The sequence below is a fragment of the Furipterus horrens genome, unplaced genomic scaffold (genome assembly GCF_987537825.1).
Source record: "Furipterus horrens unplaced genomic scaffold, mFurHor1.1.pri manual_scaffold_5, whole genome shotgun sequence".
In the NCBI taxonomy this organism is placed as follows: domain Eukaryota; kingdom Metazoa; phylum Chordata; class Mammalia; order Chiroptera; family Furipteridae; genus Furipterus; species Furipterus horrens.
The window spans coordinates 182,229,459-182,250,365 of NW_028327175.1; the positions used below are offsets into that span (position 1 = coordinate 182,229,459).

Consider the following 20,907-nt stretch of genomic DNA (forward strand, 5'->3'; position numbering starts at 1 on the left):
GCCTTCTCTGGGTCTTAACTCTTTCTCTTTTTGCTTATAAAATAAGTTGTCTTAGCTGTTTGAGCCAAGAGGTGTCTTTATTAGCTCTTTGCTTCAGTGAGGGGCCTCAGGTGGCCTTTAGAAAGGAAAAAGTTCAGGCTTGACTCTGAGCAGACTAGGGCCCACATGTCCTGCCTGGAGCACAGAGCTGCTCCCTGTCGTCAGCCTGTCCCTGTCCCTGCTCAGAATCCCAGCTTTGCCCAGGCTAATGGTAGTGCTGGAAAGGAGGACAGTGTGACTGATGAGAAGGAGGCATCCAGGGCATGGCCTGGTCTCCAGAAAAAAATGTAAGCGTACCTTGCACTTCCCCAGATAGGCTCCCTGGCCGACCAGCAGCCAGTTTGGTGCCTTTGGAGGCCTGGGGAGAAGAGCATGCAGACTCCTATCGAGGTGCTCACTCAGGAGCTTTATTTGGCCCACATGGTTGTTAGGAGCAGGGTTGCTAGAGCCTTTCAGATGATCTTTAATCCAAAGCCCAATATCACAGAACTAACTATGTTTTACCAGAAACCCCAGGGGTGTTGGGGTACAACTCTTCCACGAGGTATTTGGCGAGGCCATTTGAAGAGGGTTTGGACTCAATAGTGCCAAGGCCTGCACAAAAGCAGGGCCTCTGGTGTGGTCTGCAGAGGGTCAGTGTCGTCCAGACCCCCATTTCATTCCAGGAAATAAATGGAACTTCATCCAGAGTCCTTTGCCAAACAAGTCAGCAATGCAGGAAGCCCTGCCCTTCTGACTCTGGTGGTGCTTCGCTGTGTGACCACACCCCCTGCTGTTAGAAGCGGAAACTGCAGATGTGGAACCAGGGAGACGTTGGTCCCTTCTGGCCTCTCCTGCCTGTGGCCAGCTTCCACCCTGTCCTCTGTAGCAGCAACTGGGGGTAGGGGTGGAGTGGTCTTCCTGGGTGATGGGAGGAGAGGAAGGACTGTGCCCTTCCTCAGGGAAGTAGTTCCTGGCTCTGCCGCGTCGGCAACACAGGCCTGCATATGGTAGGCAGAGTTGAGGCTCTGAAATGGTTGTGAAGGTCATTTTACTGAAAGGTTGGTGATAGAAAAGCTTCCCTTGGGATTTTCCTTCTTCCTGGCTTCTCCTAATCCCTGATTCCCCTGGAGGAGTCCGGTGGCTGGCAGAGACTGTCATGTGTTAGTAACCAAGACAGAACAAGGTCATAGATCCTGCTCTTGTATCACTTGTCCCAGACTCAGCACCAACAAGGGCTCAGTAAATACTGGAAAGGTGGTGTTGACCTCAGGCTACAGCTTCACTGAAGGAACTCTGACTCTTTGGTTCTTTACAAGCAGGAGAGAGTTGATAAGGGCATCGAGACGGACGGCTCCAATCTAAGCGGTGTCAGTGCCAAGTGTGCCTGGGATGACCTGAGCCGGCCCCCTGAGGATGACGAAGACAGCCGGAGCATCTGCATAGGCACGCAACCCCGGCGGCTCTCTGGCAAAGGTAGGAGCCTGCACTGGCCTTCCTCTTTCCCTCTCCCCAGGCCTAGTTGTCAGGCTCTATAAGTTGGGTCTCTAGCATAAACGGCCTGTTCAATAGTTTATTTCTTGGCACAATTTAAACAGCATGTGAAGTCTTCCAGCAGGGTGGAATTAAGGGAGCTTTATTGACCCATTTCTCCTGTTTCCTGTGTATGTTTCAAATGCACCACCAGCAGTGACCATTGTGCTTTAGATTTCTCCCTCACAGTCTGAGGTCACAGAGGTGAGTGGAAGCCATAGAACAGTTACAGGAAAAGGCCACAGTCCACCCAAGTACAAGAGAACAAGCGTTGGCCACCCACAGAATTGACACAGGGCCCAGCTCTGGTCTGAAAGCCATGCCAGACCCAAGGATCACTCTGGCCTCAGGCCCTCCCAGGCCTTAGACAAGCGAGGCCTGAGTGTGAGGCCAGCTTGCAAACTTCCCTGCCCCACTGTCCTGTAGATGCAGTGTTAGGGGCGGTGGGCAGGGGACCCTGTACCCATTGTGTTCCGAGTAAGGCCTTGGAGGAGAAGAATATGGCTTTCTTGTTGGAAGGTCATCCTGTTGGTCTTGGCTATAGAAACAGTTGTTGTTTTTAGCAAAGGGCATCCATAACTAACTACAAAAGAAAAACAGCTTTTTACAAAATATATGTGTTACAGCTTCTTTTTCTGCTTCTTTTCTCTATTCCTCTACCGTTTTTTTTTTTTTGAAGATGAAGATACCTATAGTCCTGAATAAAATACCAACATATGTGATAACACTTAACGAAAGGTTTTCTCTTTCCATAAATGACAACTTAAACCGCTAATACAAATATCTGACCCTTTGTTTCCTTCCTGCTTGTTCTAACGGTGTGCCAAGGCCATGGGATATTCCAAGAGAACATATACAGTTATTAGAATTATTCAGTTGCTTTTGACAAAAGAGATAATTTAAGGAGGAATTCATAGTCTTGTCCAAAGTGGCACCATTATTGGATATTTTTTTAATTACAAAAGGAACCCATGTTACCTTAATAAGTCAAGCAGAAAAGTTAAGAATCACTTCTATCTTCCACTCTAAGCCTATCATTTGAGCAACCAATGTTAATTTGCTTTTTTGTGTGTGTTTACAGTTTGTGGATGTAAATCTTCAACCAAAATTTCAGTATAGGGAACCAGACTAGTAGTCTTCACCCAAAGATCAGCAGAGCACCTTGCAAAGAAATAATCCCACCAGGGGACTCCTCTCTTATCTCCTGGAGCTTGTCAGACCCATGGAGAGGCAGGGTACCCTGGGCCAAGGTGGGAAGATGACCTCCACAGATACCAGCTGGCCGCCCAGAACCCAGAAACTTGTCTAAGAGACACCTGACCATTCGTGGAGGGCACCTGCAGTCCTACTGGCATCCATGTCAGTGGGCAGAATCTGTGGGTGGTTCCAGGCAGTCACTGTCTGAAACTGTGTTAAGGTTAAAGCAGGATGGGAAAGGACAATGGTGGGTGCCCTTCTGAAGTCCAGAGGGGCGCCCCCCCTTGTCTTCTACAAGAATGGCAATCTTTGGACCAAAAGTTTCTTGAGAACTTGATGCCTTTATCAGCCCTCTGTCCTCACTCTGTGCTCACTCAGCTCTCACAGCGCTGCCTCAAGCAGGCTCTGGAGGCCTTCACGGGGGCCTTCCCCCAGCGCATCTGCAAAACCAGGTTCTAAGAGCAGGGTTGGGGGATGCTGGGAGCCCAGGGGCCACCAGGCAACTTAGCGGTGTTGTTGCAGACACGGAGCAGATCCGGGAGACCCTGAGGAGAGGACTTGAGATCAACAGCAAACCCGTCCTTCCACCAATCAACCCTCAGCGGCAGAATGGCCTCACCCATGACCGGACCCCGTAAGTTTCTTACCCACGGAGGGGCTTAGTATAGCTTCTGGACATTAGTGTCCTGGGACTGGGGCAAGGGGATAATTTTGTCCTAAAGAGCCTATTTCTGTGGCTTGCATGAGAGAGAACAATGCTGACAGCCCTTGCTGGATGGGCCTAGGGTCTGGGGAACACAGATCTGTCGGTCATAGAGAAGAGCCTCAGAGGGGACCCAGCAAAGCAGGAATATAAACATTAGTAAATATTTATATGGGATGTGTGAGCAGATGGGAGGCCAAATTGGGGCAAAATCTGAGTTGGGGCCTCTCAGCCTTGTGGGAGCCCATTGTGCTGAGCACAGCTCCCCTCCTTATCTCAGCCTCAACCAGAGTTGCCCTTCCTTCCTTCCTGGAGCCTGGTCTCCGGCTGATAGCTGCAACCCCAGGGGCCTCCCTGTCTAGCCAGCCCCATACTGGACGCCTGCTTCTGAGGCCCTTCTTCCTGCCTCCCTTCCGTGGGGCCCAGGGAAGGGAAGTCCCTTGCAGGCCTCTGCTGCCTGTCCAGGGGGCCCTCCATAGCCCTTGGGAGAAACTGTGGCCACCCGAGAGGTCAGATCCGTTTCCTGCTGACCTCTTTTCCTCTGATAGGGGACAAGTGGTGGGCAGGGCTGGAGCTGGGCACCCCACTCTACTCTTAGTCCCAAGGCAACTCTAGGGAATAGCTGCTGGCAGGGGAGACCTGGGAGCTGGCAGGCCAGAGCAGGAACCTTGCCTGCCAGGGAGGAAGTGGCTGTGCTCTGGACTAAAAGGGAAGCAGCTCACTCCTGCAAGGCCAGAGTAATCTGTCCTTCTCCTAAAAAATCTCTATTACACACTTGCATTGTGGCAGGCTCAGGACCCAGGAGTCCGCCTTGGGTAGGCTCTTTTGGGAGCACATGAACAGTTTAATTAATTCATTCATTCATTCATTGGTGCGAGTCAGCTGTAGGTGCAATGTTTACAAAATAGACACTTCTTTCAATTCTCACGCCAGATGCAAGCCCAAGAGGTGGTAGTGCTTTAATACACTACAGAAAAGTCAGTGTGATCAGTAGTAGCCAGGAAAGGGTTCTCAGAGGAGGAAGAACATGAGATATGGGCTCCGAAGGCGCCCTGGAATTTTAACAAGCAGGAGAAGGAGTTGACAGGGATGGAACAGGGAGGCCTAGCTGGTTAAAGTTAATGCTACCACCTGGGAGCAGACTATGAAGTCAGGAGGGTTATTCTGAGGATAGGCCTGCCCAAGAGGGCTCACCGTGCAGAAGCCATGAGAACTGAGCTCTTTGGCAAGAGCCAAGTAAAGCCCCCACTGCCACCTCAGAGCAGTTGCAGCTCCAGCCGTGGGTTTCTCCAGCCAGCTACCTCGAAGTTTGCTGGCTCGAAGCACCATGATCTTCCCTTGGCAGCAGCAGATAGCCAGGCTGGGTCGTGGGGCATTTGGAAACTCCACCTGTGAATTTGGACCTTGTCCCAGAGCCACACTTCTTCTTATGCCCTGAGCTTGGCTTCTCCCTCTAGGCCCCATTGTCACTGGTGATAGGCTGGGAGGTACTTGAAGACTTAAAGGCTCAAGCAGACTGCCTGTAACTTATGGTCAATCTTAGTCCAGAAACCCAGCTCTGGAAGGTCCGGGTTTCTGGGCAGAAGGGCAGGGACTCTGCCAGAGACACCCCACTTGCCTCTTGTATATCTGATACAGGTCTGAGATCTTACTCCCTGTCTTGGGCATACTGCCAGGTGCCATGCCCCCCAGACATTGCAAGAAGGCACAAGGCTCTGGGTTATTGGATGCACGTGTCCAGCCCTGGTCCCAGGCTGTCCGTAGACAAAGGACAGAGGCTGCAGCCTCCACCCTTTGGCCTAAGTTGGCTGAGCTAGAGAGGTGGGTGGGAATAGACCAGAGGTGCCAGCCTTCTGGGGTATCTCCCCTCCCTGCAGCTCAAGTACCTAGTCAGGTCTCCCCAGTGCTGGGACCTGCAATTTGGAGGCAATCAGGACGTTTCCTCTGAGGTTCTTGGTGCCGGTTACTAATTTGTTAGCAGTTGGTTGAGAAACGGTTCTTCCTCCTTTGCCAAGAACATTTTCCAACTCACCCCTCAAGTCTCTCAAGACTCTAGCTCCCTATTATCTCAGGATCGATGACGATGGACTCAGTTCAGATAAGCAAGCACAGTAGTAATATCTGTGCTTCCCACTCTGGGACTTGCCCCCATTTCAGATAAACCACATGGACTGTGACTGAGAAACCGACGCCAAATGTGCTGGCACCAGTGTTTGCTCCTCTCCCTGAGGGGGAACAACCAAATGGGCCTTGCTGTGTCTCCAGGACTGCTTTTCCTGTAGTCAGCCTTCCTGGGCTGGGGTGCTCTGCTGCGTGGGCCTCGGGGCTGCATGTGGCCTGAGGAAGCTGCAGTTCATAGGAGCCAGTGGGGCGTGGGCATTGCAGCTGGGCTCTGGCCTACTTGGGGAGTCAGGTGCTCTCTGTTTTCATACCTCAATAGCAACTAACACTCAAATCGTACCTAATACGAGCCAAGTGGTGTTCCAAGTGCTTTATAGCATATGAATTTAGTTCATCCTCAGTCATTCTACGCAGTAGATAATCTTACAGAGGAGGAAACTGAGGTACAGAGAGGCTAATGAAAACTTGCCTAAGGTTAGAAAAGGCTGGCACTAACGGTAGCCTATCGGCCATTAACCTGGTGTGTGGTCCTCCTCACCCCATAATCAGGGACCCTGTGAGGGACACACAAGACCGTGTCTCTTAAGTGGTAATAACCGTCACTGATGGGCCTCATCCAGCTAGTCGGAGCATGAATAGAGACCTTTCACATGACATCAGGGGCGAGGCTAAAGCCCCGTGTTAGGAGCTTACTATGTGTATTTAACCCTAGAAAGGACAGGCTGTCAGCCTCGTTGTGCTTCCAAATCCCAGAAATAATGAGCTGTGTCATAATTGGCTCATTTATACCAGAACTACTTTTTGACACAAAGCCTTGTTTTCTTCATGCTCTGAAACAAAAAACCCTATCTCTGGCCCCTCCACCACCTCAGAGGTTGGGGATTTCTTTCTTCCTTGAGCCTTACTTCTTGCTTCTGAGAAAAGCAGGCCCCTCTGGGCAACCTGCTCCTCTCCCACTAGCACTTGCCAGCCCTCCACCCACTGCCTTCCCGGAAGGAGAGTCCTTGGCCCTCTTTGGGGCTGCTTCCAGCATTTCACAACCCTGCATTCCAGCCGTGAAATTTATATCTGGCTTTCCCCAGGAGGATCAGTTGAGAAAAGCCTCCTTGGGCTTGGCTGGCGCCTTCCTTCCACTGCCCGCCCAGGTGAGTTTGGGCCACTGAGGAGAGCCTGGCTTAGATACTACACTTGCCAACACTTGTATGAACCTGGGGGTGGGGTGGGAAGGCTCGCTGGGCACCTTCTCTGCTTGGTTAAACATGTAATGTTCTACAGAGTCTGGCCTTAGCTCCCCAGCCGCACCACAGTGAGTCGGAGGATATGAGTGTCCAGTGCATCATGTGGGGATGTTTATGTTTCTATAAACTGTTACTCTGATGCTGGGAACCTGCAGGAGTATCCCAGGACCTCCTCCTCTCTCTGCCAGTGACTCACTGACTGAGGCTGGGAGACCTTTTGGGAGCTTTGTGGGTTGCATGCCCTCCCAGAGAGGGCAGGGCTCACATGCATGTGTATATATCTGTTGATGGGGAAGGTTCCTGACTATAGGAGAAGCTCTTTGTAGTTAGGCACCTTTAAAAAGCAAACTAGTCCCAGCTGGGGTGGCTCATGTATTGAGTGCCATTCTGCAAACCAAAAGGTTACTGGTGCGATTCCCAGTCAGGACTCATGCCTGGGTTGCAGGCCGGGTCCCCAGTTGGGGGCATGTGAAAGGCAACCACACATTGATGTTTCTCTCCCTCTCTTCCTCCTTCCCTCTCTCTTTCTCTAAAAATAAATAAAATCTTTTTTAAAAAATTTTTTAATAAAAATAAAATAAAAAGCCAACTAAGCAGCCATTCCTGCTGATCCAAGTTTTTCATTCTTCTGAAATTTTAGCTTTTAAGGGTTTCTTTTTTTCTTTTTGCCTTAACTTCCTAGACAATTAAGGTTTTGAATTCTGTTGTGACATTCCCAGCTGTACCCTCCCTCCAGCATGGACACATATACACACACATAGATTTCTCTCCACATTTTTGAGTGTCTCTGCTCCTATTTGTTTGGCCTCTTGCATGAGGTGACTTTGCTACCTCTCTTTTTGAATCTGAATAGTTTGTGACCTGGCTAGGGAGTCATCCTTTAGACAAAAGTGTGTTTTATTTTGCTCATTCTTAAGGCCTTTGAACATTAATTCAGAGAAGAAAATACCTAGTGAATTGGGTGGAGGAAGGTGAGTATCCATCTGGGAAAACAGCTGGGCTGTTGATATCGCCGCTCGCATGCAGGGTGGTCCTTGGTAACCCTGTTCTAAGGTGTCTGTGGCATCAGTGCAGCGGCCAGCCTGGAGCCTGCATGTGTCACATTGGCTCCCCTTACCTCTCCCATGCTGGGGAAGTATGGTTGTTTTCACTAAAAAGAAAACCCTGAAAGAAATAGGTCTGCTCTCAGGACCTCAGCCAGGCCCTGCAGAGCTGAGGAAGGACCCAGGCCTTTGTGACCCATGTGTGTCATGCTGAGTGCCTGCCTTTCTGTGTCTTTCTCAGAAATACACGTTTGAAAGGGCAAAACAACGGTCTCCACGGCAAATTCATCTTGATGGATTTCTGTTTGAACTTACTTCATTCTCGCTCCACTTCCCCAAAATGATGAAGCTATGGCCATTGTTAACACCCTAGCCTCGGAGTTCATGGCCAGCATGTTGAATTCTCCATCCAGAATACATCCCCTCATCACCAAGTTGCACAATCAGGAGTATTTTTATCATCCATCCTTGATATTCATTGTCACCCAACACTTCAGCAATGTGTCACTTCTCCAGGGAAGGGAAGAGGAAGGCTCAAAGGTGACAGCTGGAAAGAGGAAATGACTCAGTGTCTCAGAAAACGAAAAGCCAAGGGCTCTGGCTAGAGTGGGCTCATTCAGGAAAGCTGGGGTCCTATTTGCCTACCCAAGTCAGAGTGCAGGCTGGGGATGGAGGTCTGGTGCCTAGAGGAGTTGTTAGTTAAGGAATCCCTCAATCTTAATGTCAGTTTCCTCACTCTGCCTTCTTCAACCACGCTGTGTCCCACTCTTCCATCATCACAGTCCATACTTGAGATATCCTCAGTGAAAGTATTGCTTTTTATCATTTAGTTACTGGTTTACCAATAATATTTTAATCATTTGAGCATTCGTTTGCCAGTAACCCTGCCTTTTACTCCTGGCATTGTCCCCATCAGAGAATTTCTCAGAATGACTGAGTGATTGAACCTTTTGCAGTAACTGTGGAGGTGAGCTGGTACCCTCATCCCCACCCATACCCTGTTCCAGTCCCACCCTGAAGGCAGACCTACAACTGGTTCTTTCCCTGGAAAGTTCAGAGCTTTCGTCAGCAATCGGAAAGCAAAAGGAAGACTCTCCCATGCTAGACGGGGCTCAGCAGGCCAAACCCACTTCATTTCTGAATAGTTGCCAACCCTTATGCCCTGGTTCCCGCTCCTGCGTGTCCCCAAGGAGAAGGCCCTGAGTTGTGTGGCTAGTGCATACGTCACCACAGTCACGGGACTGGGAGTGTGGTTAAAAAAGGAGTCTTAGTGGTTAGGCTCCTCTCCTTTCCACACCTACTGCGATTGATGGAATATGACCAATAGCCTTGGGCTAAAATGTAAAAACTAGGACTTCAGTCTGGAAAGACCAGGGTAGAGAGGGGAATGGATACAGTTCTGTCAGTCTGTAAAGTGTGGGTAGGGTGACCAGGAGCATGTACTGTAAACCATGCAGTACTAGAAACCAAGAGTCTGTCTTGACACTGGAAGGAGATGGTATTTTTGGATACATAAAAAGTCACCTTATGCAGTGGGAAGTGTAAATATAGAACATGTTATGTAGATAGGTGGTAAAGGAGAAATAAATAAAGTTTTAGATCAATTCCTGAATTACTAAGGTGTGCCTCTAAGCTATCCTGGAAACTACCCCTTGGTGCTCCCAATATAGGAGGAATCCTGGGAGAGACAGGTTTTTGTGGCCCAGCCAGCAATTTTCATTGATCATTGCCATGTGCCAGGCCCTGTGTTGTGTGCTGCTATTGTCCTCATTTTACAAATTAGAGCATAGAGGCTTAGCTATATGATATGATTCATCTAGAGTCAATAAAATAAGAATAAGTGTCAGAGCCAAGATTTGATCCTGAGGTTGTTTGACTTTAGATCCAGGCCTCTTCACCACTGGACAGTCTGTAAAAGAGAATAAAGGTAGAGGAGTTGCCGGCCAATTCCCAGGAAAAAGATAACTGGAAAGAAGGCCTGGGAACCCAAGAAGGTGGCAGGATAGAAGAGACCATTTGGCTGAGAGAAACGCACTAAAAAATAAAGTAAAATATGCTAGAATATATGCTCCATAAAAATGAGTGGGGAAGAGCCCTGACTGGCGTGTCTCAGTAGGTTGGGTGTTGTCCAGTAAACCGAAAGGTAGTCACTGGTTTGATTCCCAGTCAGGGCACATGCCTTGCCTGGGTGGTGGGCCAGGTCCCTGGTTGGGGGCGTGTGAGAGACAACTGATTGATATTTCTCTTACACATTAATGTTTCTCTCCCTTTCTTTCTCCTCCCTTCCTATCTTTCTATAAATAAATAACTTTTTAAGAAAATGAGTGGGGAAGACGTAGTGGGTACAGGAAATGGGATCCAACATGAGAAAGAGACCAGAGAAGTGACCAGGTGAAGGCGAAGAGGGATCCCATGGTGACAGCTGGGCAGCAAGAATGCAAGGCATTTGATTTGAATTGGAGGAAGGATCCTCTGGAGAAATGTCTTTAAGAAGATAATACTGATAAATACTTGATGTATTTGAATGTCGTGGGAAAATTATCTGTAGAACGTTGGCAATTTAGGATTGAATTAGTGATCATTGAAAACCAAACCAGTAAATCTAAGAAAAGTAGAAAATTACACCAGAAAGGAAGCATAATCATAGTATATACTACACGGCTCAGTTTTAAATAGCATTGGCATAGTATAATAGTGTAAACACTTAATAATGATCCAAACAAACTTGTGATGCACTTATCTTGGGAAGCTGGAGGATGGGATGGAAGGGTTCTAAAAGCTTGTCTTCCGTAGCGAGAAGTCAATAGGTAAAGCCTTAAAAGGAGGTAGTGAGAAGACTGCTGACTGTTGTAACAAACCTTATAGAACTATTTGACTCTTTAAACTTTACAAAGAATAGTGGGGGGGGGGGGGGTTAAAAAGCTATGATAGCAGCTGTTAGAGCTTGCCCTACCCAGGAAAAAGAAAGGATGACACTTCTCAGGTTAAAGTCACAAAATGGGCACCCTGGCATCAGGCTGAGTGGAAAGTGAGCAGCATATAACCAACCACCCATCAGATCTCCTGAGAGCGTCTGTCTTGGGGTAGAGGAAATGATGAGAGACACTCATCCTCGTACCTCATTCTGGCCAACAAAGAGGTTGATGGAGGAGAAGGGCCTCGGGAGAGTGCATCTTGGGCAGACCTGGGTGATCAGGGAAACCCTTGTGCCCTACCAGAGCAGTGCCTGGCCAGTAGTCTCCAGAGGGAGGGTCCTCCCTCTTTTAGGAGGTTTTGTTTGTTGTTTAGTGAAAAGGAGGTTCTAGAAGATGCTGGCTTACAAAATGAGAACAGCTTCTTTGCCCTCTATAGCCCTCCTCAGAGTCTTCAAAATGCCAACATTAAGTCTCTAATCCAAGATAAAGCATATTACATTCAGCCCTTGCCACATCTGCTTTTCTAGAAGCTTCTCTCAAATTAAAATTCCATTAAATACCCTTTGGGAAGCCCTGCCCTGGCTTCAAGGAAGCAGTTCTTTTAAGAGTTCAGGGGGAAAAAATAAATATGTCTTCATGGCCTTGAAACCCACGGAAGAAAGACCACCAAAGGGATGGGAGGTTCTTAAGGAGAAATATTGTGGTTACATTTTTAGCTGGCGTCAGGAAGACCTGGGGATTTTGCCTCGGCCCGTTATTTGCTCATTGTGTGATCTTGGGCTAGTTATTTAAGTCTCTCAGTTTCAGTTCGTTGGCAGAATGGGAAAAATAGTAGGGTTGTTATGGAAATAAAAGTTTTAAAAGGTTTTAGCATAGGACCTGCACCATAGTCTGCATTCAATAAAAGGTGCCTCTTAGTATTATTGAAAATTAAAAGGAGATATAATACCTTCAGGGACCAGTATAAATGTGTAGAGAATCCTTTACGTAACTCAGATTTTTTGGAGAATTTGAGCAAAAGCTGGAATGAGAAGTATGTTATAGCAGCACAACTTTTAAGGAACAGGGTTAAGAAAAGCTGAAATTCAAGAACTGAGTCTTTCAAAAAAGTGCTTTGACCAGAAAAAAGTACTTTAGTTCTTGTACTTCTGTTTGAAACAAGAAGAAAAACCTAGGCCCCCTTGTTTGGATAGAGTTAATCAATGACAGAGAGAAAGCAAAATTTACTTGAGTTCTGTTATATGTCAGTCTCAGAAAGAATGGTCATCAGATCAGGAGGGTTACCACAAAAGTATAAGAGCATTGATGCCATGTTTTCAGATCTGGTCCAATGTGTTGTGCCCCAGAGTATCAGGCACATTGTCAGATGAGATTCAGGAGGCTGATGTCAGACATCTTTGAGGGAATGAGAGAGAAGTGTTGGCAGACTGAAAGCTTCTTAACTCTCTAGACAAGTGAGCTCTGTGTCAACTCTTGGGGAAAATTCTTGACTAGCTTATTCAGCAAGTAAGTGGTGAGTACTCGGTAAGGGAAACAGCCCTGAGTGTCAGCATGGACTCCCGAACAGTCAGACTTGCCTGACCATCCTCACCGCCTTTTTAGAAATAAGTTACCTATTTCTCCCTGCTAGACAAGGAAAAGTACTGTAGACCTTATATAGGTGGGGTTTAGTAATACATTTGAGAATATCTTCTGATACCATTGTTGGCAAGGCAGAGAAATGTCCGCAGAGCATCCAGGAGTGTGAGGGGTTTGGTGATGGGAGGGTTGGGCTGATTTATCCCCATTTGGGTGAGCATACCCAAAGAGGAATGATGTCAGTCTGTCAACCTGTTTGCCTTGCGCTGTCCTGCTCACTGTGTAGTCCAAGCCTGGGATGAGAACATCGATGGCAGTTTATCAGTTTTGTCAACGATGTGAAGTCAGAAGGGAATGCTGATATGATACATGCCAGAGTCAGGTTTCAGAAATATCCGGACTGCTTAGAACACCAGCCAGATAATGCGGAGTTCTGCTCTTCGCTCCAGATAATCCACAGGACCTACAAGATGGGGGTGAAGAGGTCTCAGTGCAGCCCATGGGAGAAAGCCTGAGGGAGAGTTCGTGGATTGGGGTGGAGGCAGTATGAGTTGGTAGTACAATAAGGTTACAGGGGATAGACAATTTTATGACAGTTTTAATAGAAACAAAATATCCCAAACAAAAAACTCAGCAGTCCCTCTGTGATCTGCACTGGTTAGGCCACATAGTATATTTATTTCCACACAAGACCCTTCACTTCTGGACATGACACTTTGGCTTTGCAAGCCAGAATGAATTCATAGGAAAGTGCTCTGAATGGATGGAAGATTCCAAAACTTTGTCTTAAAAAGATAGTTGAAAGTTGGGGCCACAAATTCTGGAAGACAGAAACCATTGATGGGCAGTGAGAGCAGCTTCAGGGATTTGAAAGGCTGCCGTGGAGGGCGATTGAGACCTACAGGAAGACCAGTCATGCTCTACAGAAGGAAGATGGCCCTGCCTGCACCTGCCCTGCAGACCAAAGGCCTCCTGGGTTTTCACTGGCCTGTAGTCGGGCCTTCTCAGAGCACCAGCGATTGACCAGTACCTGCTCAGGGAGCTAGGAGCCCTTTCAAGGCCCATCTCAGAAGTCCCCTTTCCCAAGCTCAGGACAAGGACTTTTGCTCAGAAAGGGTGACTGACTTGGCCAGAGGCAGTTGGATTTATGGGCCCAGAGTAAAGGCAAACATTCCTGCAGGAGGAGCAGATATAACATCCTGTTGATGCATTCCGGATATATTTTGATCACCTATTACATCCCAGGCTCTGTTAGATGCTTAGCTTGAATCATCTCATTTAGTCCTATAACAAACGGGTGTTGTTATTTATTCCCATCTAGAGGATACGGAAGCTTAGGGAGAAGTTAAGTCATTTGCCTGCACCAGTGCTATTAGTCACTGCCTCCTGGGGCAGTAGGTCATCCTTCATCGCCTGGCCCATATCCCCAGCAGCTCCAGTGGGTGTGGACCACGCCTCCCTAGGAGCCCTTTTCGCTTCCAGCCACCAGCCCCTGCCTTCCCCTCCACTGGGAACTCAGGCCATGTTAGTGAGCATACTACTTATTTTTTTATGACTAAGATTAAGCTGACAACCATGCAAAACATTGCAAACCTGTGTCGGCTGCAGATTTAATACCTCACCCAGCCCACACAAATAATTCATGCTTCTGCATCGATGTCCAGAAAAAACAAATCAGCAGAAAGCTGGACTTCTGCACTGTGTGGAGCAGCGTGCCGGAAACACCCGAGCCTCAGGACTGCAGATCCAGCGTTTTGCAGGGCTTTTTTCTCTTAAAAGATTAAAGTATGCTTTCAAATGATTGAAGGTTGGTGGGAGGTGTAAATGTGGGCACTTGTCACATTAATTCTTCAGATGATTAAGTTCTTTTCCATTTCTTTAAAGCTGTTTGCAGTTGGGTTTCATGTCCTCGTTCTGGGTGAGTGTGTTGTAGCAGTTACCAAGGTGACTTTAGCTGACTTTCAACAATTTATTTTTCCCTCCAGCTTGAGATGTCTCCAGTCCTGTGTGCTGTTGATTCTTCTCTCCCAGCCCCCCACGCTCACCCCGGTTGCTATTCATCAGCATTTTTGCCTGTGCCAGAGGGGGGGGGATCCTCCCTCTAGCAGGTCCTGAAGGCTCAGAGGCCCTCCTGGCAGCAGGAAAGTATGCCTGTGCGGACCATTGTCAGACATGGCACAGGGAAGTAATTGTGGGAATCACACCCTGACTTTTCCTCGTAAACTCATTCTGTGACCTCAGGCTTGTCACCTCACCTCTCTTAGCCTCAGTTTCCTCATCTGTAGAAAAATCTACCTTGGGTGCCTGATGTGAGGACTGAGCAGTGAATCTATGGGCTCCTTACTCTGGAGCAGAACAGGGCCTCACCAAAGGAGAACTACCGTCTCTCCTGAGTTCTGCTCCGTCCAAGCGCCCACTGAGGGGGTGTCCCATGTGGGTGTCCTTTCCTGGGTAGGGAGTCAGGCAGCCTAGCAGCCAGGCATGAAGGAAAGCACTGGTCAGAGGTCCTAGGCTCCCACACTGGACTGCCACAGACCAGCTCTGTGTCCTCTGATGCATTACTAGGTCCATTTAGTAAAGGAAAAACGTAGATTAAACAACTGAATTTCCTTCCAGTGCTGAAATTCTGTGACCCTCTTGGCCAGAGCATTTGTCTCTTTTTCACATCTTGTGAAAGGGTTTGTCCAAGGAGAAGCTAGAGCAAAGGGCAGTTTCAGAATTGGCTTAGGAAAACCAGAGGAAGGGGACACTTTGTGAAAGAGCAGCCACATACATCTGGGGGTGGATCCACCCAGCTAGCAGGAAGGGTCCCCGTTGCCTCCGGAGCTCTTATAAATCAAAGCTTAAGTGGACCCTCCATCGTCCTGCCTGCTGACATCATGCCCAACCTCTGGGTAGGTTCTCTGCCTCTCAGGGTGCCTCACTGGCCCCAGGCCCTAGTGCTCAGCCTTCAGTGTGTGAGGAGGTTGGCCTGCCCCTCACTGGCTGTTCGCCTGTCGGGCCCAGACATCTTGGGTGGCTTTGGCCACTTGAATTATAAATAACTAGAGCTTCTAACCCAGTACTTTGATGGACACTGGAGAATTGTTCTGAGATTCACAGCCCAAAGCAGGATCCGGCCTTTTGAATGGGACCAGTGGGTAACCCTCATTTCTGGCTGAGGCAGATTTGAGAGGTTTCAGTAGGGGCAGCTGAATTTGAAAGAACAAATCTTAGATAGCAAAGGGACCCCGTGGCCTAGCTATGGGACGAGCTGTTGGTGGGAAGCAGGGCAGGAGGGAGTGTGAGGCAGCAGTGGCAGGGTTCTGTGGTCCGTCCAGGCCCACTGGTATGACTCCCAAGAGCCTGGTTTCACCCCTTGCTGAGGATTATGTCATTTCGTGATCAGATGAAAGATGTGTATGTTGCTGCAAGCTTAGACCCTGCTCTGATGTCACAGCCTTTCCAGGGTCAGCTGAAAGGAAGCTCTTGGAGTTGTTTCTCTAGTACCCCACCCAGCCTTGGAGAACTCAGCCTGAGGTTCCAGGGCAGGAGCAGGACCTCCAGAAGCTCCTGCTGCTATCATAGGGAAGAACAAATCACTGTGACATAAACATGTATATAATGTTGAAGATGCAGGTTTTAGAACCGGAGCTACCTGCGATCACATCCCAGCTCCAACTCCTTGGCTGTACAGCCTGGACAAGTTACTTACCCTCCCTGATCCATAGTTCTTTATCTGTACAAAGGGATATAATGATACTGCCCACCTCATGGGGGTGTTGTGAGGTTGCTTGGCAAGTTCTTAGTGAATGGTGGCTGTTGTTATCATTATCATCAATCCCTGTCATTGTCATCAGGATCCTAGCCTGGGAGACCTCCATTTAGCTCATCCCTGCGGTCAGAACCTGTTCCCGTACTGAACCTGTTCCTGTGCTTGCTTCACAGGAGCCGCAAAGACAGCCTGGAAAGTGACAGCTCTACAGCCATCATTCCCCATGAGCTGATCCGCACACGGCAACTTGAGAGTGTACATCTGAAATTCAACCAAGAGTCAGGAGCCCTCATTCCTCTGTGCCTAAGGTGAGCCCCATAGCACCCAGCTGGGCCCCAAGGAGCCACCATGCCTGTGCTTGCCATCTCCCCCCACACCTTGTTGGAGCCTGGGGCCCACAAAGCGGGGAGAACTAGTCATGCAGCTCCGTGGGGGCCTGTGGGGGAGCCTGTGGACTCTGAGCCAGCCAGTAGTCCCCACTGTGGTGAAAAGCTCTCCTTTGTCCAAAGAAGAGTCCCTCAGCCCTGCTCCCTTAGGGAGTTTCAGTGACCTAGAGAGTCACAGATGCTCCTCTCGTCTCCCAAACCCAGAGTTAGGGTCCCCACAGCACTGGAGTGGTGGGCCAAGGGCTCTGGTGGATTGGGCTCTGCTTTCTCCTGCTTGCTGCTTTTCCCATGCAAAACAGTCAGTTCTTCAAACCCACTGGCCAGCCCAGCAGACTCCTTGAGGGACCAGGAAGCCCAGCTGTGTCCCTTCTGCTACTGTCCACATTGCCAGAAACCCCACCCTATGACCAGAATTCAGCTCTCTGCTTGGGGATGCTGCACTGGGCTGAATCTGTGGCAGCTGACTTTCTCCACAGCTCTCGGGGGTTCCACCCTCATTTTATTGCAGGGGAGGCAGCAGGAATAACTCGAAACTCACATAACAGTGACAAGGAAGAAAGGGGCAGGGGAAGAAGGACCCCCAGAAACTCCTGCCATTATCATAGGGAGAAACAAGTCACTGTGCCATAAATGTTTACATAGTATGTTGGCCAAAGATGCGGGCTTTAGAACCACATTTGCACTGGTTTGGACCCTCCACACTGTTCCTGAAGCCTGGGGAAGGAGCTCGAATGGTGACCAGCCTTGGCCAGCCACCCAAGTCAGCAGGGCAAAGATAGCCAGTGGTCAGGATGAATAGTGGCTGGCAGGCCCCCCCACTCCCAACCCAGGACCCCAGCCATTTCCTCCCAAGTCTCTCTTTGAGCCAGGCTCAGGGCTTTTGGACTGGGGAAGGGTTAATCTGGGGCAGCCTGAGAAAGCAGAGAGCAACTTTGCTTCCTTTGCTGACCGGCCTCTCTGCCCCACTGGTTACTCCTTCCTGCCCTTCCTGCAGGTATATTTCCAGACTGGGAATTAATAGTAACTTCTTGTGGCTCCCTCAGAGTGACCCTACTTGGCTTCAGCTTTTGTTTTGTTTTGTTTTGTTTTGATTTTAAAGATGTGCTTGTGGCCTTGGGCTAGTCATATTTAAATCTTGTGGGAGGGTGCAGAAGCAGGTGGAATGTTCTGAGCACAGCCCTGTGAAGGCACTCCACCATCACCCAGGAATGTGGTAAAGTAGAACTACTTCACCTCCATCCTCTAAACAAAGGGGCCATGACTCCCCCCTACCCCAGCCTTAGCTCAGGGCATGACCTTGGGCACATTGCCACCTGTCCTCTCTGGACTCACCAGGACCTGAGGGAGATGGACTCGCCTAGCTCTGCAGGCCCTTTGAATGCTGATCTCCTGTGTCTGCCAGCTTTGAGCACTTTGGAAGAATGCCAGGAGAGAACTTGGGAGAGGCTTCTCTTGGCAGGTGTTGAAATGAACATGTTTAGTTACAGTCCCCTGTTAGTGGACTGGTGGGCAGTCAGGAGGGCATTTGCCAGGCATCCTGTCTCAGGCAGCATCGCCCCCACAGTCCCTGAGCCTTGTCCAGACCTGCTGTTCACTGTCTTCATGTTCCCACCCCCAGGGGCAGGCTCCTGCATGGGCGGCACTTTACGTATAAAAGTATCACAGGAGACATGGCCATCACATTCGTCTCCACGGGAGTAGAAGGCGCCTTCGCCACTGAGGAGCACCCTTACGCAGCTCATGGACCCTGGTTACAAGTGAGAAGGCTCTTTTTCTTCTCCCCACCTCCTTTCTATGGGCTCTTCCCAACCCCGTCCCCTCCCTCTCCCTTGGGAGCTCTTGGTGGCGCCCCTCCTGAGGGCTGGTTATGAGAAGCGGTGTGGAGTGTGGCCACTGCCGATCCCATCAGCTTCAGGAGCACTTCCTGGCTGAGCCCCCGTCACTTGAGACACGAGTGATAACTCTCTAGTCCCTGGCCCTTGGTAGTTCTGTTTGCCCTGGAATCCAAGATTGAGGGATGTGTCATTTCTGCACCCTGGGTAAACCAAGGTTGAAGCAGAATGGAAGGACGCGTGAAGCCCACCAGACTTCCTAGAAAGCGGGCATGTGGACCTGAGGCTGGGATGGGCAGGCCTCAGCAGGCAGAGTCTCTCCCACCTCTCATCTAATGGCTCTCCCATTTCTCCTGAGGGAAGCCCAGCTTCTCTGTGCAGAAATCTCCTGGCTTGTTCAGAACACATAGTCCTTTGCTCTTCTGGCTGGAGCACAGCTTCAGAGCCACGGCCAAGTGGGGTGCTGGGGCCGGAAAGCCATAGGCCTCCCTGTTTCAGGCCTCACAGGGTCTTGGCCTGGCCCAGCATACTCCCAAATGTATTAGAGGAATGACATCCTTTTTGTTGTTTGTTTGTTTGTTTGTTTGTTGGGGGTGCAGGAGGAGGAACACTCTACCTTACCTTTCTCAGGACTATCAAAAAAGGGGGTGGAGGTGGAAGAGGGTCCATAGGGAATAAATGATAATGGAAAAAATACAATAAAAAATAATGTAATGAAATTAAAATTTTTTAAAAAGGGAATCTGGCCCTGGCCAGGTTGCTTGGTTGGTTGGTGTGTCATCCTGTTCACCAAAAGGTTGCAGGTTCGATCCCTGGTCAGGGCATGTGCAAGAGGCAACTGATCGGTGTTTCTCTCTCACATTGATGTTTTTCTCCCTCTCCCTCCCTCCCCACATCCCCACCACTCTCTCTCTAAAATCAATTAAAAAAAAAAAAATCCTCAGTTGAGGATCAAAAATTCTTCTTCTTAATTAAAAAAAATTTTTTAAGGGGTTGGAGAATCTGACCCTAATCCAAAAGGTGACCTGCTTTATTTGTGGTGTCTGGCTGCGGGGCAGGAAATTACAGTAGAGGGAAGAGAGCATGTGTATCTACCCTGATGGGTGGGGGGCGTGTCTGTGAAGCACATATATATAGTGTTATTGTGGGTGTGCTTCTTGTCTGCATGTGTGTGTGTTGTCTTGCAGCTGAATTTCTTCTCCCTTAGGCCAGGAGCCCCTTCCCCTCCACCTAAGATACTAGCCCTTAACTAAAACAAACAGCAAACAAAGGACCCCAACTCACTCCTCAGACCCAGCCAAGGCAGAAATGGAAGCTGCTGCTTTAGGGATATTATGTTCCATAAATTATCTTGCCTTTTTCCACTGTTGTTATTACACTGTTTCATAACAAAATTACTTTGAACCAAAAAGATATAAATATATTTTAAAACTCCCTCTTGGTAACATTAGATTTCTGTCCATGTGGTGTTTGTAGTTACTATAGCAAAAGCTCTTAAGTATAACATTTGAAATTAGCCCAGCACAAGTGGAAAGGGCCTCCCCACCTCACCTCCAGCAGTGTTCCAGGTCATTAGGCTGCCTCCGTGGACAGCAGGTAGGGAGCAGGCCTCTTGCCTGAGCAGAGCTAGTAAAAGAGGGGGAAGGTGGGGACCACACAAGAGACCCCAGCCCCTGAGAGTTCACAGGTCATCATTCCCAGTAGATGACTGAGTGCTGTCAGGTATCAGCAGAAGTGTCTTCAGATAACATCTGTGTGTGTTTTAAGGTTCAAGCACATTTTCTTGGAAGAGTAAGGACTGGAGTCTCCCAAAACTCAAGAAGTCCCCTACCCCCAGTTACATTTTACATCTTCAACTCTGAACCTCTTCTTGGAGTCCCACCTCCCCCTTGGAACATGTTCTTGCCCTGAGGAGGGGGTTGGTCAACTTTTTCAGTTCTCAGCAGTTTGGGGACCTTGGCCCCCAGGGGGCTCAGCAGATGTCATGTTGCCCCTCAGTCCCTTCAGAGTTCTGGATGCAGCCCAAGTTCCCAAGCTTCTTATCCCCAGCCGCTGGCATTCCAGGCCAGCTCCACTCCCCCTCACCCTGCCGCGGCCCCTCAGTGAGCTTGAGCACTAGGGCAGTACTGACTCCCGTGCTCACAGTCCCCTCCCGTGCACTGTTGCCCGGGGAACCAGGAGCGGTGGGAACCAGCCGCTGGCTTCGGTATGTTTCAATAAAGTTGCTGTGCTGGGAGCTGCTTAATCAAAGGCCTGTGTTATGGGCTCATTAGAGTGGTCCACCACAGGGGCCAACTCACAGGGGAGCTCCCAGGAAAGCTGGCTGGGGCCCCCCTCCCCAAGCCCACACCCTCACTCACCAAGGGGTTTCTGAGGCCCTTTCCAAGAAGTCCTAGGAAACCTGCCCTGCCCCTAGCCAATCCTCAGCTACAGAGCCAACACCCACCCCAGCTCTCCTCCCCACCCCCAAAGCAGTCAGCATTTTCTGCATCTGACTGCCAGCCTACTTTCCCTTTAGGGTCTTGCCACTGTGGTCACAGGCAGCTCCCTAGCTTGTGGGAAAGTGGGCCTGTAATTACTTGAGGGCCT

General features: G+C 49.2%; 1 protein-coding gene across 2 annotated transcripts in view; it reads left to right on the plus strand.

Moving 5' to 3' along the window:
* Nucleotides 1-20,907, plus strand: part of SUFU (SUFU negative regulator of hedgehog signaling) — a 98,886-nt gene that overhangs the window by 65,785 nt on the left and 12,194 nt on the right. Inside the window, exons 7-10 of one of the 2 annotated variants that reach the window (XM_090278509.1) lie at nt 1,338-1,494; nt 3,271-3,382; nt 16,274-16,408; nt 18,105-18,243. In XM_090278509.1, the coding sequence (XP_090134635.1) occupies nt 1,338-1,494; nt 3,271-3,382; nt 16,274-16,408; nt 18,105-18,243 (543 nt within the window). The remainder of the gene's footprint in view (nt 1-1,337; nt 1,495-3,270; nt 3,383-16,273; nt 16,409-18,104; nt 18,244-20,907) is intronic. The other variant, XM_090278510.1, reaches the window with a different exon arrangement.